This window comes from Somniosus microcephalus, chromosome 12 (assembly GCF_052327205.1).
Source record: "Somniosus microcephalus isolate GS21.2 chromosome 12, FLI_Smic_1.0, whole genome shotgun sequence".
Classification (NCBI taxonomy): domain Eukaryota; kingdom Metazoa; phylum Chordata; class Chondrichthyes; order Squaliformes; family Somniosidae; genus Somniosus; species Somniosus microcephalus.
Window position 1 is genome coordinate 172,431,135 of NC_140998.1, and position 14,970 is coordinate 172,446,104.

The 14,970-nt window shown below is 52.1% G+C and overlaps 1 protein-coding gene across 1 annotated transcript; it reads left to right on the forward strand.

Annotated features, from left to right (window-relative positions):
- The first annotated feature begins 1,393 nt into the window (after positions 1-1,393).
- Positions 1,394-8,419, forward strand: chac1 (ChaC, cation transport regulator homolog 1 (E. coli)). Its single transcript, XM_086003840.1, is given in 4 exon segments — positions 1,394-2,215; positions 6,670-6,705; positions 7,532-7,888; positions 7,891-8,419. Coding segments are annotated over 4 exon segments (693 nt in total). The 5' UTR covers positions 1,394-1,996; the 3' UTR covers positions 7,972-8,419.
- Positions 8,420-14,970: the final 6,551 nt, after the last annotated feature.

Here is a 14,970-nt window from a genome sequence, read left to right on the forward strand (position 1 = left end):
CATCCCCCCTCTCTCTATCCCCCCTCTCTCTATATATATATTATATATATATCTCCCTCTCTCTCTATATATATATATATCTCCCTCTCTCTCGATTTCTATATCTCCCTCTCTCTCTCGATTTCTATATCTCCCTCTCTCTCTCGATTTCTATATCTCCCTCTCTCTCGATTTCTATATCTCCCTCTCGATTTCTATATCTCCCTCTCTCTCTCGATTTTCTATATCTCCCTCTCTCTCTCGATTTCTGTATCTCCCTCTCTCTCTCTCGATTTCTATATCTCCCTCTCTCTCTCGATTTCTGTATCTCCCTCTCTCTCTCTCTCGATTTCTATATCTCCCTCTCTCTCTCTCGATTTCTATATCTCCCTCTCTCTCTCTATTTCTATATCTCCCTCTCTCTTTCGATTTCTATATCTCCCTCTCTCTCGATTTCTATATCTCCCTCTCTCTCTCTCTCTATTTCTATATCTCCCTCTCTCTCTCTCGATTTCTATATCTCCCTCTCTCAATTCAATTCAATTCAAATCGCTTTATTGGCATGACAAGTTACATCTTATGTTGCCAAAGCATCGAAAAACATTCATGTTTGTTCACAAAAATACAGATCTATCCATACAGTGTATAAACAGATATATCCCTGAGTGTATAAATATACTTTCATATAATTTATATATACTCTTTTCTTATATTTAGTGGTTGTCCCTCTGTTTATGGCAAGCTGTAACATAGTGTGCCGCTAGTGTTATACAATTTCTCTCTTCCCCTAGTAGGTATGGGAGTTTTTGGTCGTCATTCAAATTTCTGAATTCCGGGCATATTTTTGTGAATTTTGGGTAGAAATTCTCCCTGATGCCCTGATATTTTCTACAAGCTGTGAGGAAGTGCATCTCTGTCTCCACCACTCCCTGACTGCAGTGAGAGCATATCCTGTCCTCTCTTGGTAGCCGGGTCTGCCTGTGTCTACCTTTTTCGATCGCCAGGTTATGTTCACTAAGTCTGTACATTGTCAAGGTTTTCTCTCTCTATTTCTATATCTCCCTCTCTCTCTCTATTTCTAGATCTCCCTCTCTATTTCTATATCTCCCTCTCTCTCCATCTCCCTCTCTATCTCTATAGCTCCCCCTCTATATATATATATATATATATCTCCCTCTCTCTCTATCTTTCCCTCTCTCTCTCTATCTTTCCCTCTCTCTATCTCTATTTCTCCCTCTCTCCATCTCCCTCTCTCTCTCTCTATCTTTCCCTCTCTCTCTCGCTCCCGCTCTCTATCTCCCTCTCTCTATCTTTCCCTCTCTCTCTATCTCCCTCTCCCCCTCTATCAATCTCTCCCCCTGGTCTGACGCGTCATTCTCCGGCGATCTGATGCAATTCGGCGGAATGTTTCAGGAGGGGCGGGACCCACTCGCTGATTGGTCGGTTCCAACCCAGGCCCCGCTCGGCGAACACTGATTGTCTGGAACTTTAATAAATATCACAGATTGGGAGGAAGTGGAGAGTGAGTAGTTAAGAGAGAGAGAGAGGGAGAGAGAGAGAGTGTGTGTGTGAGAGAGACAGACAGAAGAGAGAAAGAGAGAGAGGGGAGAGAGAGAGAGACAGGGAGGGAGAGAGACAGACAGAAGGAGAGAGAAAGAGACAGACAGACAGAGAGAGAGGCAGACAGAGGGAGAGGGAGAGGCAGAGACAGACAGGCAGAGGGAGAGGCAAAGACAGACAGACAGAGGAAGAGACAGACAGACAGAGGGAGAGAGAAAGAGACAGACAGACAGAGAGAGAGAGAAAGAGACAGACAGACAGAGAGAGAGACAGACAGAGGGAGAGGCAGAGACAGAGGGAGAGGCAAAGACAGACAGACAGAGGGAGAGGCAAAGACAGACAGACAGAGGAAGAGACAGACAGACAGAGGGAGAGGCAGAGACAGAGGGAGAGGCAGACAGACAGACAGGGAGTGAGGGTCCAGTCCCCAGGTAGTGTAATTGTACGTAAGCTAGTGATGCCTCCCCAGGTGACTGGGCATGTACAGAGGGCTGAGGCTGGCTCACTGCCCCAGCATCGCAGCTATCCCCTGGACCAGGTGCTGTGGATCTTTGGTTACGGCTCCCTGGTCTGGAAGCCGGACTTTGAATTCACCTCGAGGAAGATTGGCTTCATCCGCGGATACAGCAGGAGATTCTGGCAGGGAGACTCACATCACCGTGGCAGCCAGGATAAGGTAGGTGGGGTTTTGTTTCGAGTGAACCTGCTACGGAAAATGTTGTTTAACATGATCCTCCCTCCCAGAATTTGGGGTCCATTACATCCAAACTCGAAGGTTTGGTCCGGTTCTGTTCGAGCCTCGATACAGCATTTCAGACACAGACCCCCGTCCCATCACTGTGGGGGAATTACAGACCCCCGTCCCATCATTGTGGGGGTATCACAGACCCCCGTCCCATCACTGTGGGGGAATTACAGACCCCCGTCCCATCACTGTGGGGGTATCACAGACCCCCGTCCCATCACTGTGGGGAATCACAGACCCCCATCCCCTCACTGTGGGAGAATCACAGACCCCCGTCCCCTCACTGTGGGAGAATCACAGACCCCCGTCCCCTCACTGTGGGGAATCACAGACCCCCGTCCCATCACTGTGGGAGAATCACAGACCCCCGTCCCCTCACTGTGGGGGAATCACAGACCCCCGTCCCATCACTGTGGGGGAATCACAGACCCCCGTCCCATCACTGTGGGAGAATCACTGACCCCCGTCCCCTCACTGTGGGGGAATCACAGACCCCCGTCCCATCACTGTGGGGGAATCACAGACCCCCGTCCCATCACTGTGGGAGAATCACAGACCCCCGTCCCATCACTGTGGGGGAATCACAGACCCCCGTCCCATCACTGTGGGAGAATCACAGACCGTCGTCCCCTCACTGTGGGGGAATCACAGACCCCCGTCCCATCACTGTGGGGGAATCACAGACCGCCGTCCCATCACTGTGGGGGAATCACAGACCCCCGTCCCCTCACTGTGGGGAATCACAGAACCCCGTCCCCTCACTGTGGGAGAATCACAGACCCCCGTCCCCTCACTGTGGGAGAATCACAGACCCCCGTCCCATCACTGTGGGAGAATCACAGACCCCCGTCCCCTCACTGTGGGGGAATCACAGACCCCCGTCCCATCACTGTGGGAGAATCACAGACCCCCGTCCCATCACTGTGGGGGAATCACAGACCCCCGTCCCATCACTGTGGGAGAATCACAGACCGTCGTCCCCTCACTGTGGGGGAATCACAGACCCCCGTCCCATCACTGTGGGGGAATCACAGACCGCCGTCCCATCACTGTGGGGGAATCACAGACCCCCGTCCCCTCACTGTGGGGGAATCACTGACCCCCGTCCCCTCACTGTGGGGGAATCACTGACCCCTGTCCCCTCACTGTGGGGGAATCACTGACCCCTGTCCCCTCACTGTGGGGGTGATGCGCTACCAATAACTCAAAAGACTGAGATTAAGCGAGTAATTAACAGGCTTTTATTAACAAGAGAATGAAGGTGTGCCTCGAGTGGTCGACCGGTCCAGAATACAGAGGGACTGTGGAGCAGTCACCTTTACACCTGGACTCGTGGGAGGAGTCAGCCGAGACATGTACAGGCATTTACACAGTGGAATACAAACAGTGGTTTACCACAGGGGGAATCACTGACCCCCGTCCCTCACTGTGGGGGAATCACAGACCACCGTCCCTTCACTGTGGGGGAATCACAGACCCCCGTCCCTTCACTGTGGGGGAATCACAGACCCCCATCCCCTCACTGTGGGGGAATCACAGACCCCTGTCCCATCAGTGTGCGGGAATCACAGACCCCCGTCCCCTCACTGTGGGGAATCACAGACCCCCGTCCCCTCACTGTGGGGGAATCACAGACCCCCGTCCCCTTACCCTGGGGAATCACAGACCGCCGTCCCCTCACTGTGGGGGAATCACAGACCCCCGTCCCCTTACCCTGGGGAATCACAGACCGCCGTCCCCTCACTGTGGGGGAATCACAGACCGCCGTCCCCTCACTGTGGGGGAATCACTGACCCCGTCCCCTCACTGTGGGGGAATCACTGACCCCCGTCCCCTCACTGTGGGGGAATCACTGACCCCCATCCCCTCACTGTGGGGAATCACAGACCCCCGTCCCCTCATTGTGGGGGAATCACAGACCCCCGTCCCCTCACTGTGGGGGAATCACAGACCCCCGTCCCCTCACTGTGGGGGAATCACAGACCGCCGTCCCATCACTGTGGGGGAATCACAGACCCCCGTCCCCTTACCCTGGGGAATCACAGACACCCGTCCCCTCACTGTGGGGGAATCACAGACCCCCGTCCCCTCACTGTGGGGGAATCACAGACCCCCGTCCCCTCACTGTGGGGAATCACAGACCCCCGTCCCCTCACTGTGGGGGAATCACAGACCCCCGTCCCCTCACTGTGGGGGAATCACAGACCCCCGTCCCCTCACTGTGGGGGAATCACAGACCCCCCTCCCTCACTGTGGGGAATCACAGACCCCCGTCCTATCACTGTGGGGGAATCACAGACCCCCGTCCCCTCACTGTGGGGGAATCACAGACCCCCGTCCCATCACTGTGGGGGAATCACAGACCGCCGTCCCCTCACTGTGGGGGAATCACAGACCCCCGTCCCATCACTGTGGGGGAATCACAGACCGCCGTCCCCTCACTGTGGGGGAATCACAGACCGCCGTCCCCTCACTGTGGGGGAATCACAGACCCCCGTCCCCTCACTGTGGGGGAATCACAGACCGCCGTCCCCTCACTGTGGGGGAATCACAGACCCCCGTCCCCTCACTGTGGGGGAATCACAGACCCCCGTCCCCTCACTGTGGGGGAATCACAGACCCCCGTCCCATCACTGTGGGGGAATCACTGACCCCCGTCCCCTCACTGTGGGGGCATCACTGACCCCCGTCCCCTCACCCTGGGGAATCACAGACCGCCGTCCCCTCACTGTGGGGGAATCACAGACCGCCGTCCCCTCACTGTGGGGGAATCACAGACCCCCGTCCCCTTACCCTGGGGAATCACAGACCGCCGTCCCCTCACTGTGGGGGAATCACAGACCCCCGTCCCCTTACCCTGGGGAATCACAGACCGCCGTCCCCTCACTGTGGGGGAATCACAGACCCCCGTCCCCTCACTGTGGGGGAATCACAGACCCCCGTCTCCTCACTGTGGGGGAATCACAGACCCCCGTCCCCTCACTGTGGGGGAATCACAGACCCCCGTCCCCTCACTGGGGGGGAATCACAGACCCCCGTCCCATCACTGTGGGGGAATCACTGACCCCCGTCCCATCACTGTGGGGGAATCACAGACCCCCGTCCCCTCACTGTGGGGGAATCACTGACCCCCGTCCCATCACTGTGGGGGAATCACAGACCCCCGTCCCATCACTGTGGGGGAATCACTGACCCCCGTCCCATCACTGTGGGGGAATCACAGACCCCCGTCCCCTCACTGTGGGGGAATCACAGACCCCCGTCCCCTCACTGTGGGGGAATCACAGACCCCCGTCCCATCACTGTGGGGGAATCACAGACCGCCGTCCCCTCACTGTGGGGCAATCACAGACCCCCGTCCACTCACTGTGGGGGAACCACAGACCCCCGTCCCTTCACTGTGGGGGAATCACTGTCCCCCGTCCCTCACTGTGGGGAATCACAGACCGCCGTCTCCTCACTGTGGGGGAATCACAGACCGCCGTCCCCTCACTGTGGGGGAATCACAGACCGCCGTCCCCTCACTGTGGGGGAATCACAGACCCCCGTCCCCTCACTGTGGGGAATCACAGACCCCCGTCCCCTCACTGTGGGGGAATCACAGACCCCCGTCCCCTCACTGTGGGGGAATCACAGACCCCCGTCCCCTCACTGTGGGGGAATCACAGACCGCTGTCCCATCACTGTGGGGGAATCACAGACCCCCGTCCCCTCACTGTGGGGGAATCACAGACCCCCGTCCCCTCACTGTGGGGGAATCACAGACCCCCGTCCCCTCACTGTGGGGGAATCACAGACCCCCGTCCCCTCACTGTGGGGGAATCACAGACCCCCGTCCCCTCACTGTGGGGGAATCACAGACCGCTGTCCCATCACTGTGGGGGAATCACAGACCCCCGTCCCCTCACTGTGGGGAATCACAGACTGCCTTCCCCTCACTGTGGGGGAATCACAGACCCCCGTCCCCTCACTGTGGGGGAATCACAGACCGCCGTCCCCTCACTGTGGGGAATCACAGACCCCCGTCCCCTCACTGTGGGGAATCACAGATCCCCATCCCATCAGTGTGGGGAATCACAGACCCCCGTCCCCTCACTGTGGGGAATCACAGATCCCCGTCCCATCAGTGTGGGGAATCACAGACCCCCGTCCCCTCACTGTGAGGAATCACAGACCGCCTTCCCCTCACTGTGGGGGAATCACAGACCCCCGTCCCCTCACTGTGGGGGAATCACAGACCCCCGTCCCCTCACTGTGTGAGGGAGTGGGTGGGGTGGTGTTTGGCTGTTGGGGGTGTGGAAGGAGCGGTTCCACTAACTGGTTTGAAATCAGAGGCTGCTCCTTGTTTTCTGAGTACATTAATCTGCTGTGTTTTTGCTTTACAGCCTGGCCGTGTCGTCACTTTAGTGGAAGAGGCTGATGTAAGTGTTTCTCGGTGCGGTAGTGTTGTGAAACTCTGAACTGCATTCCCTGGGTCCGAGTCACAGATACTGCATGTTACTCAATTAATAATTTTGCTTCCTAAACAACAATTTGCTATTACGCAGTAACTTTAATATAACCGCAAATATATTCCCCACTAATCAACTGGATCTAAGAAAGAAAGATCAGAGTATTCTCTCTAAACGGTGAGAGGCTGGGAACTGTGGATGAGCAGACAGATTTAGGTGTCCAAGTACAGAAATCACTGAAAGCTGGTGGACATGTGTAAAGGCCAACATTCCAATAGCCTTTTAAATTATTTTTTACACAAGAGGGCTGGAATACAAAGGGGTGTAAAGCTATGTTACAGTTATACAGAGTTCTGGTCAGACCCTGTCTGGAGCACTGTGTTCAGTTCTGGGCCCCGCACCTCAGGAAAGATACATTAACCTTGGAGGGGAGCAGCGCAGAGTCACCAGAATAATACCAGGGTAAAAGGGTTAAAGTATGAGGACATGTTGCACAGACTAGGCTTGTATTCCGCAGGTACTGGCAGCCCTGCCACGTGGCCACTGTTGATGTGTTAACCACATGGTGTTTGAGCACGGGGAGCATTGCAGCCCACCAGTAGTTGGTGCGTGGGGAGGGGAGCCCGTGTCCAATGATCAGGAGCGGGAACGCCTGGCTGAGATCGGCCAACTCCGTGTCAGCCCGGGATCGAAAGCGTGCGCCCCCGGCCCCCGAGCAGGTGTTGCTGTTTGATGAAGGAGCTGTCCACGTGTTGCTGTTTGAGTCTAATCTCAGTGTCTCTCTCCACCTGCTCAGGCCGACACATGGGGAGTGGCCTACGAGGTGCGGGCTAATCAGATCCGGACCGCGCTGGAGTACCTGAACCTTCGGGAGCGTGTGCTTGGGGAATACGTGTGCAAGACCATGGAATTCTTCCCCCAGCGGTCGGAGCCCCGTGCCAGCACCTTGGCCCTGGTTTATATCGCCACGTCTCAGAACCCGCTGTATCTGGGGCCGGCTAAGACCGCCGTCATTGCCAGGCAGATCGTTGGGTGCAGAGGCCATTTGGGGCACAACCTGGAGTACCTGCTCAGACTGGCACAGTTCATGCACTCCACCTGCCCAGAGGTGGGGGATCAGCACTTGTTTGCGATCGAAGCTGCTGCCTTGGCACTCTCACTGCACCCGGCCGACTCCAGCAGGCAGGCGAACTGAACAAGCGGAGGAGGTGGGAACTCATCCAGCGAACAAAGTAAACAAGTGTGCCGGCTTCATGCCCCGTTCACCAGCATCGCCACGACAGACGGTCGAGTGGAGGGACCGCTCGGTATATGCCGTCGAAAACTTCAGATTTTTTCCGAAATGTTGCTGCTTGACACGGCTGAAGGCCAATCCATTCTCGAAACTCATTTGGATCAGAGACTTGATATGATGTGGACCTGAATTGGACGTGCCATCCAGCCGCTGATTTCCAGGACATGTTGGCGCGGCATCCAGCTGCATTTGTGAGCGTGTTGAAAGCGTGCGTGTTGGTTAAACACTAGACTCTGTTTCACCCTGGAGTCTGTACTGGGGGTCTAGGCTGCGCTGAATTATTGTGGGGGTGGGGTTTCCGTGTATAACGCTGGATCCATGCCCCACTGTTTCTGATGGCTGTATTTTTATATATTATTTATAATCAATAAACACGGCACCCTCACTGGATGTGGTTCCCTATTAGTCGAGCTCAAGGACACGGAGACCAGTTGTCCCTCTGAAGGCTGACTCAGACTGGCCTCGGTCAGACAATGTTCAGGCTGAGTAGTGTCCTGAGTTTCCAGGGAACGGCTGCTGCTGAAGGCAGTGTCTCCAGTGGGTGCAATTGGTACAGGACATGTTCAACCGACAACCACAGTAAACAACTGGAATCCAGCCCGGAATAAAGGCCAGTGACCAAGGCCACGGCTGCAAAATAACACAAGTCCTTTGCAGGATCTTTATTGGACCACATGCCCTGATTGAGTTGTTCTTTCTGTGAAAACTGAACCTCAATGCCTAAGGTGCTGACATACAAAACAACGAGTAGTTACAATGGGATGGTAGTGAGAGACACACACCCATCGGGCCGTGAGCTGAGGGCGGTGCCGGTATATCACATGGTTACTTCTTACAGGAAGACTCAGTTATTTTGCCATTGCTCCAGCACGTGTCCATTACGAATGATTTCAGCCTGTCCCCCGCTCAGCTCTTTAACAGCCCAGGCACAGAGATTGCGAATGGGGGCTGCAAAAGCTGATGCCTACACAAAGAGCAGCTGGCTGACGCGGACATGACTGGATCGAACGCTACGCAGAGCGAACAAGAGTGTTACTAACGGCAAAACACTCGCAGAATTACAGCACCAAGTCACCGCTGTGGTCATTCCCAGTGATGAGAGGGGTTTGGTGATTCCCTCAGACACAGTGCTATGTCACCGTTACAACGCCCCCTCACCGTTACACTGTCCCATATCACTTTTACAATGCCCCATCACGATTACATCTCTTGTGTCACCATTACAATGCCCCTCGTCACTATTAGCTGGTACATAGTGGGGGAGGGGAGCCTGCTGGGGATTGGTGGTGGTGATGTTTGCGAGTTGTATTGCTGGGTGGCACTGACATGGTCAACAATCCCTAAACTATGGGGTATAATTGAAACAGACAGCCTCTGGGGGGCTGATTGGTCACTGCTATATGGGACATTATAAAACCAGCAACATCACAATGTTATATCTGAATCAGGAATTATTTATGGAATGGTGATCGTAGCCTGAAGGGGAGCTTGTCTGGGAGACGAATCAATAATAAATGACAGGAGACCAATTAACATCCAAATAAAACATTCAACTTCCAGGATAAATCGATATTATAACCACTTCTCTTCCCTTCTCATGCCTGGAGATGACTCATGGTCATTGACAGTGTATTTCCTTCAATTATGGGTGAATCACATTAATGGGACAATGTACAGGCAGTTTTACTCTGTATCTAACCCATGCTGTACCTGCCCTGGGAGTGTTTGATGGGACAGTGTAGAGGGAACTTTACTCTGTATCTAACCCGTGCTGTACCTGCCCTGGGAGTGCATGATGGGACAGCGTAGAGGGAGCTTTACTCTGTATCTATCCTACACTGTACGTGCCCTGGGAGTGTTTGATGGGACAGTGTAGAGGGAGCTTTACTCTGTATCTAACCTATGCTGTACCTGCCCTGGGAGTGTTTGATGGGACATCAGGTAAAGCCGAGCTCCTCACAGCTTTGAACAAGTCTGCAGCCAAACGTGGGAGGCACGGTCCGGGGGGAGGTGCTGGCTGGTGGGAAGGGGGAAGAAAACCATAAACAGGAAAATATATCACGAACAAAAAAATGAATAAATTTGAACAGGAGTCAGACTGTGACAAGTATGGCTGCAATCGCTGCCCTGGGTTTATCAGAGTAATGCAGAGCTTCCTGTATGTTCAATACAAGACACACAATGAACTTTCCCCGTCTCCCTGTTAATTCCCTCAGTCCTGTTCCTCTGGGAAACAAAATCCATCAATGGAGCCAAACGCAGCACAAACAATAGGAGCCAGATCGTCAGGCGATTAGACTCAAAGGATTCAGGAATTTAACAAACATTTATGAAAAGAGAAAACAAAAAAGTCACACCATTATAAGAAAACATTCCCATCAGAGCTGAGGGGGACTGGAAACAAAACGAGGAGCTGGGCAAGGGCAGGGCCAACACTGAGCGGGGAACAGCCATATATTCTACAATATAACTGCAGTACCATTTCGTGAGCATCAATGAGGAGATTCTCCCCATTGTCAACACATCTTCAGGGCACCCCACTATGTGTGCAGGTAATACACCGAGTCAGTACTGAGCTACATGGAGCAGGAGGGGCCCAGCTTCAGTGTTCAGTCAGTACTGAGCCACACAGAGCAGGAGGGGCCCAGCTTCAGTGTTCAGTCAGTACTGAGCCACACAGAGCAGGAGGGGCCCAGCTTCAGTGTTCAGTCAGTACTGAGCCACACAGAGCAGGAGGGGCCCAGCTTCAGTGTTCAGTCTGCACTGAGCCACACAGAGCAGGAGGGGCCCAGCTTCAGTGTTCAGTCTGCACTGAGCCACACAGAGCAGGAGGGGCCCAGCTTCAGTGTTCAGTCTGCACTGAGCCACACAGAGCAGGAGGGGCTAAGCTTAGGACCCCAGGGCTGGGGCCAATCACTCAGTCACTAGTTCTGTGGGAATAATGTAAACAAAAACAGAAGCAAAGAGAAGTCAAAGGAATAAGGAACATACCAAAGATACGAGAGAAAAACAGGAAAGTATAAAGAACAGTTCAGGAGGGAGTAAAAGGAGTAGATTGCCAACGGTGATTTGAATTGTATGTACATAAATGCAAAGTAGTTTGAATGATGTGTGTAAAGAGAGGCACCAATTGCCATGGAGGTGGGGGAGGGTCTGATAGAACGGCATCAACAGAGACATGAATTAGACCAGGGCAGGACTGGGAGCTGAACATTCTTGGGGATAGAGGAGGAACAAAAAGGGGATGAGGAGCAGGAGTGTTAAAGATTTCATTACAGCACTAGAACCCAGGGATGGTGCAAAAACTGAACCGGTTAGGTTAGAGTTAAGGAATAGGAAGGGAACTGTGTATGGGGTGTGTATTATAGATCACTGAACAGTGGGAAAGAGACAGAGGAGATATGGAGACAAATGAGAAAAAAATGCAGGAACGACGCAGCCCTAATAATGGGTGATTTAGTTATCCAAAGATAGCCTAGGGAGAGTACTGTAAGTGGCAAAGAAGGGGAGGGGTTTCGAGCACGTGCCTTTGGGAACAGTCTGATTTTAGTACAACAGGGAATGAGGCGGTGCCTCGAATTCCAAGAGATGAAGTGGGCCGAGTAGGTGAGCCAAGAGTGAGGGAACATCTGGGATACAGAGACCACAACACCATTAGATTCAATAGAAAAATTGAAAAGGAGGGGAAGTGTCAAAATAAAGGTGTGTGGGAGTCTACGTACTCCTAGCAAAAAATACTGAACTTGGAGAGGTTCAACAGAAAAGGTTTAATTGTTGAGGCTACATGTTGAACACAAAATGGCGTCAGAGACTACACCAAGTCCGACTGCTTTTCATCAGTCCACAGCTTCGACTGCTCCTCCCCCGTTCTGGGCTTAACTATGTTGCAGATCGAGTTTCTTAAAGGTGTGATCCTTCTTAAAGGCATGACGCCTGATTTATAGTCTACGGACTGAAAAGTGGATTGTGTCCTTTCTGTGATCGGTACGCCACAGGTGCTTGACTGGAAAAAAAAGCCAATCTCTGATAAAAAAGGAAACTTGTCCAGATAAACTGGAAAGAAAAATTAGCGGATAGGACAGTGACAAACAATGGGAAACATTCAAACAGGAGGTGATTAGTGTTGTGTATGTACCTTTAAGGGAATAACTGGTCTCAGACTGCAGTACCGGCAGTGACCACCCCTGTATAAAAGGCCCTAGCAGGCTTCTGTAGTTTCAGTTTCCAGGTTGTCTCCATTCAGTAAAGACTTGTTATAATCAACTCCTGCGGTCCGTGTCTCAATTATACACGGACATAATACTGGCGACGAGTAAGAAACGAACTTACCTGCAACTCGGCAGCACCTCAGACGACGTTATTGAAGGTCGAAGCCAGAAGAAAAAAAAAATAATCCAAAGAAACTCGAGAAACGGGCGTCGACCGTGGGCAACCGCCCTCCAAATCATCGAATTGAAAAGTGCAGGAGAGACTGTCGAGAGCTAGGCTTGGTTCTCCAGTCTGTGGTTTCCCAGCTAATCGGGCTGGTGGCAGTGCACTGATCCTTCCTGGGCTGCGGCGGGCTAGAGCTCGATCGGGTGGCTCTGCAACGGGGCCGGGCAGCAAGTTGGGAAGCAGAGAGAGAGAGGGTGGAGCACACAGGGTGCGGCCGGTGCTTCGCAGCCAGGCAGCGTTCGGACCTAAGAAGAGGGAGGGAAGTGTCCCAGAGGGTCCGCTCCATGACGGGAACAGTTCTTCAATTAACGGAGCAAATATTGAAGCGCGATAGGAAAATAAAAATACCGCGGAGAACAGCATTGGCAGCAGCGGCGGGAAAGCGCGGGAGGCGCCATCTTAGATTTTCAAGATGCCAAAGACTGGCGATATCACTGCCTTCGATAATGCAATAGAAGACTGGACCACGTATGTGGAAAGAGTCAAGGTATATTGCGAGGCAAACGAAATAACCGATGAGAAAAAGGCATCAGTATTGCTAAATTTAATGGGCGCAAGAACGTACGGTCTATTGCGGGACCTGATTACTCCAGCCAAACCGAAGGCGAAGAGTTTTAACGAAATTGTTGCTATCCTACAGGAACACCTAAATCCTACACTGCTGCTGATAGCAGAAAGATTTAAATTCCACAGGAGAAATCAGCATAAAAATGAGAGCAATGCTGATTACCTTACAGAACTACGCAAGCGATCAAAGCACTGCCAGTTCGGAGCAGGACTGGCAGATACCTTACGGGACAAATTTGTCTGTGGACTCCTGAGTGAAGGAACCCAGAAGAGGTTACTCTCAGAGAAAGAGCTGACGCTAGATAAGGCTTTCAGCGTGGCAGTATCGTACGAAGCAGCAGCAAGGGGAGCTGCGGAAATACAGCAAAAGCCACAGGAATACGGCACCCACAAAATGACACGGGGATTTGCAAAATGTTATCGTTGCAGCAGAATAAACCATGACCAGAAGGACTGCTGGTCCAAGGACAAAATATGCAGGCAATGCGGAAAGATGGGACTCATTGCACGAGTTTGCAGGTCTGGGAAGAAGACCAACGACAACAAAAAGGCTACTAAGGAACCGTACAGGAAAGTACAAAAGATGACGGACAGTAGTTCCGAAGACCAGATGAGCGATAGTGAATCCGGGAACAAGAGACTAAGCTGTCTCAAACTTCACAACATAATCGCAAAAGAGGATCACCGAACCATTTGGGTCACCCTCACGATAGCAGGGTCCCAAGTCAAAATGGAATTGGATACAGGATCAGCTCTAACCGTCATGAATCGACGAGACTACGAGCGGCTATTCTCACACATACCCTTGAGAGAGACATCCATTGTCGTGAGGATGTATACGGGGCAAAAAGTATACCCCAGAGGAAAAATAAGGGTGCCTGTCGAATACAACGGCAAGAAAATACGGAAATTGTATCTCAACATTCTGCAAGATGGTGGACCACTGTTATTGGGACGTGAATGGATCAGAAAGATAAGTTTAGACTGGCACTCCATTCAGGCACTGACGGTGGCCAGTGAAAAGGATGACGACGTCACTCCTGGACGATTGTCAACAATCTTAGCTGACACCAAAGAGGTAATAAAAATGTCCTCAACCACCACAGAAAAAACTATCACAGTCTTACGAACCATATTCGCCAGGAATGGGCTGCCTGAACAGATTTGCTCTGACAATGGACCACAGTTTGTGTCTGAAGAGTTCCGGAGGTTCTTAAAGAACAATGGTGTTAAGCATTACACATCCGCCCCATATCATCCAGCCACTAATGGATTGGCCGAGAGGTTTGTTCAAACATTCAAGAAGGCTATCAAGGCAATGTGTAATGAAGATATACCCCTACAACACAAGGTGGATAACTTCTTGTTTGCCTACCGGAATGCGACACATGCGGTTACCAACCAAACTCCAGCCATGATGTTCTTCAATCGAAGACTACGATGCCGCTTGGATTTGGTTAAGCCAAACGTCAGAAGAGATGTGGAGAACAGGCAGTTTCAGAATATGAATGAAAGGCCGACCAGGAGTTTTAAGATAGGTCAACCAGTTTTGGCCCGGGACTACCGCACAGAGAAATGGCAGCCAGGAATGATCTGTCCACGGCAAGGACCTCTAATGTATACCGTGGATGTTGGAGAGAGCATTGTAAGATGCCATGCTGACCAGATTCTAGAGTCACTGGAAAACATCAACTCCACACCACGATCTGATACACCTGGCGATGAAACCGAAGTACCAATTGCATCTACTGCAGAATCGGTGATATTGGAAGCAGACGAACCAAACAACGACATTGATCCCGACTCAACCTTGCCAGAAGAACCTGATATCCCAAAGAGGCGTTATCCAGACAGAATCAAGAAGCCTCCTCAAAGACTGAACTTATAATTGCTTAACTTCAACCAATGTATCTAGCAACCGTAATTGTAATTAGTTATTA